The sequence below is a fragment of the Aureococcus anophagefferens genome (genome assembly GCF_000186865.1).
Source record: "Aureococcus anophagefferens unplaced genomic scaffold AURANscaffold_52, whole genome shotgun sequence".
Lineage (NCBI taxonomy): Eukaryota > Pelagophyceae > Pelagomonadales > Pelagomonadaceae > Aureococcus > Aureococcus anophagefferens.
In genome coordinates this window covers 171,097-173,456 of record NW_008705605.1, presented here as the reverse complement: position 1 = coordinate 173,456, position 2,360 = coordinate 171,097, and the positions used below count along the sequence as shown (strand labels likewise).

Here is a 2,360-nt window from a genome sequence, read left to right as displayed (position 1 = left end):
ATCCTGGAGTCTGGGCGCCCCCGCGGGGCAGCGTCATGGTCGACGCGTCGCCGTCGTACACGAGCTTCCGGGACGTCCCGGCTACGTCCTATACGAGCTTCGCCGACCTCGCGGCCTCGCAGGGCGCCGCGTCGGCCCGGGCGCCCAAGGCGCCGGCGCCGGCGCGGTCCGCGGCGCCGGCGGCGCGCGCGGTGCCCAAGGCGCCGGCGCCGACGACGCCGGCGGCGCCGACGACGCCGGCGGCGCCGGCGGCGCCGGAGGCGCCGGCGCCGCCCCTGCCGCCCATGCCCTGGGAGAGCGCGCCGGCGCCGGCGCCGCGCGAGGAGGTCGCGTTCAGCCTCTTCCCCGGCGCGCCCCGGCGGCGGAGCCGGTCGCCCGAGCCGACGCTGAGCGAGCGCTTCGCCGAGTGGCGGAGCCGCAAGTTCCCCGGCGACGACCTGCCGCCGCGGTGCCGCGGCGGCCGCGACGGCCCGACGCTCTCGGAGCGCTTCGAGGCCTGGAGCCTGCGCCAGGGCTTCGCGAGCCCGCCGCCGCCGCCGCCGCCGCCGCCGCGTCCGCCGCCGCGGACCTACGACCGGGGGCCGAGCCACTACGCGGTCCTCGGCGTCGCCGCGACGGCGACGGACGCGGACGTGCGGCGCGCCTACCGGAAGCTCGCCTTAGCGCACCACCCGGACCGCCACGCGCGCGACCCCGGCGCCGCGACGTCGGCGGCGGCGGCCATGGCGAAGATCAACGAGGCCTACGGCGTCCTCTCGGACCCGCGGCGCCGCGGGCTCTACGACGTCGAGCGCCGCGTGGGCGCCGTGCGATAACAGAGCCACCGACGTTAGCGCCACGTGAGCCAGTCCGTCTCCGGCGGCGGCGGCCGCACGGCGAAGGCGCCGGGCGTCCCGTCGACGTAGGCGAAGCCGAGGGACGCCTCGAAGGCCCGGTCGAGGCGCGCGAGCACCGCGGCCCACTCGCCGCGCGTCCACGCGAAGGGCGCGTCCGCGTGCGCGCGCGTCGTCTCGACGCCGAACTTCGCGTGGCCCGCCGCCGCGCGGAAGTCGGCGCCCGCGCGGCAGGCGACGAGCGTCGCGAGCTTGGCGAAGAGGAACGCGGGCGACGCCGCGAGGTCCTCGTAGCGCACGCCGATCGCCTGCGCCGAATTCAAATCTTCAACCCGACTTCAATGTGCGCGTAACCGAACGATTTGGACCGGACTCTTTCGCTGTGCTTCGAGAACTCGACGAGAGCAATCGATTCGTCCAAAAATCAGCCGAATCGACTTCGATTTGACCGAGCTAGAGAATTCTGAAGTTTGGTCAGGACCACCCAAACCAGCGGTTGAATTCCACACAGCCGATCGCGTTCGGGCACCGCCGGAGCACGTCGCGGTACTGCTTGTACTTGGCGTCGCGCATGGCCAGCACGCCCGCGTAGGTGCGCCCGCGCTCGGCGAAGGCCGCGGCGACGTACTGGGCCAGGGTCAGGCGCTTCGCGCGGCCGTCGAGGTCCTGGTTGTAGGCGATCGCCTTCATTTTGGGCGCCCACGTCGCCGCGGAGCGGAAGACGACGACGAGCGCGTCCCGGCTCCGGCCGTCGAAGCCGTCGGGCACGAAGTCGTGCTTCCAGCCGTACGCGCCGTCGCTGTCGAGCCTCTCGCTGAGGTGGTGCGGCACGTCGCAGTTCTTGTCGACCATGACGCGGAGCCTGGGCGGGAAACAAAAATATTCAACACGACTTCAACATGCATCTATTCGCACGGTTTCGCCGTACTTTTTTCACTGTCTAAAAGGAACTCGCCGAGAGAAAACGAACCATCCAAAAATCAGTCGAATCGACTTCGATGTGACCGAAGCTCGAGAGGTTTAAAGTTTTTGCTGGACGGGGCGTTCCACTGGTTGTTTCCGGCACAGCGCGGAGCCAGTTCGTGCCGCTGTGGCGCTCGCCGCGGATCGTCACGATGGGCCCGTAGGTGGCGCCGTGGTCCCAGCGGCGCGCGTGGGTCTCGTAGGTGTCGCGGCCGTGCGCCCGGCGCCACGCGTCCGCGCCGGGCCCCGACGCGAGGCCCCCCGGCGCGACGCCGCGCGCGCGCGCGCAGGCCGTCGCGTTGCGCCGCGCGCCGGACGTCGCGCCCGGCGACCGCCGCGGCGGCGTCGCGCCCGGCGCGACGGGGCTCGCGGCGCAGAATTTCAGGTAGCACGTGCCGCCCGCGAGCGTGAACGCGTCGCAGCGGGCCACGGCGTCGCACCTGGCGGCGCAGGCGGCGGCGTCCGCGACGCCCGACTCCATGCCGAGGTCGCAGCGGCCCCGGAAGAGGTCCGCGTCGGCCCAGGTGTCGAAGGCGCAGGCCGCGGCCTCGGCGGCCGCGGCCG

General features: G+C 73.3%; 2 protein-coding genes across 2 annotated transcripts; one reads left to right on the top strand and one right to left on the bottom strand.

Annotated features, from left to right (window-relative positions):
* Nucleotides 1–584: 584 nt before the first annotated feature.
* On the top strand, nt 585–788 carry AURANDRAFT_9206 (hypothetical protein; the record flags this gene model as incomplete). The annotated part of the gene is made up of 1 exon (XM_009043367.1): nt 585–788. A coding segment is annotated over one exon (204 nt), but the record flags the coding sequence as incomplete, so codon positions are not given.
* Nucleotides 789–1,307: 519 nt separating this feature from the next.
* Nucleotides 1,308–2,277, bottom strand: AURANDRAFT_67822 (hypothetical protein; the record flags this gene model as incomplete). The annotated part of the gene is made up of 3 exons (XM_009043364.1): nt 1,308–1,695; nt 1,749–1,773; nt 1,839–2,277. The coding sequence occupies 3 exons, from the start codon at nt 2,275–2,277 to the stop codon at nt 1,308–1,310; spliced, it is 852 nt and encodes a 283-aa protein (XP_009041612.1).
* Between the last annotated feature and the right edge of the window lie 83 nt (nt 2,278–2,360).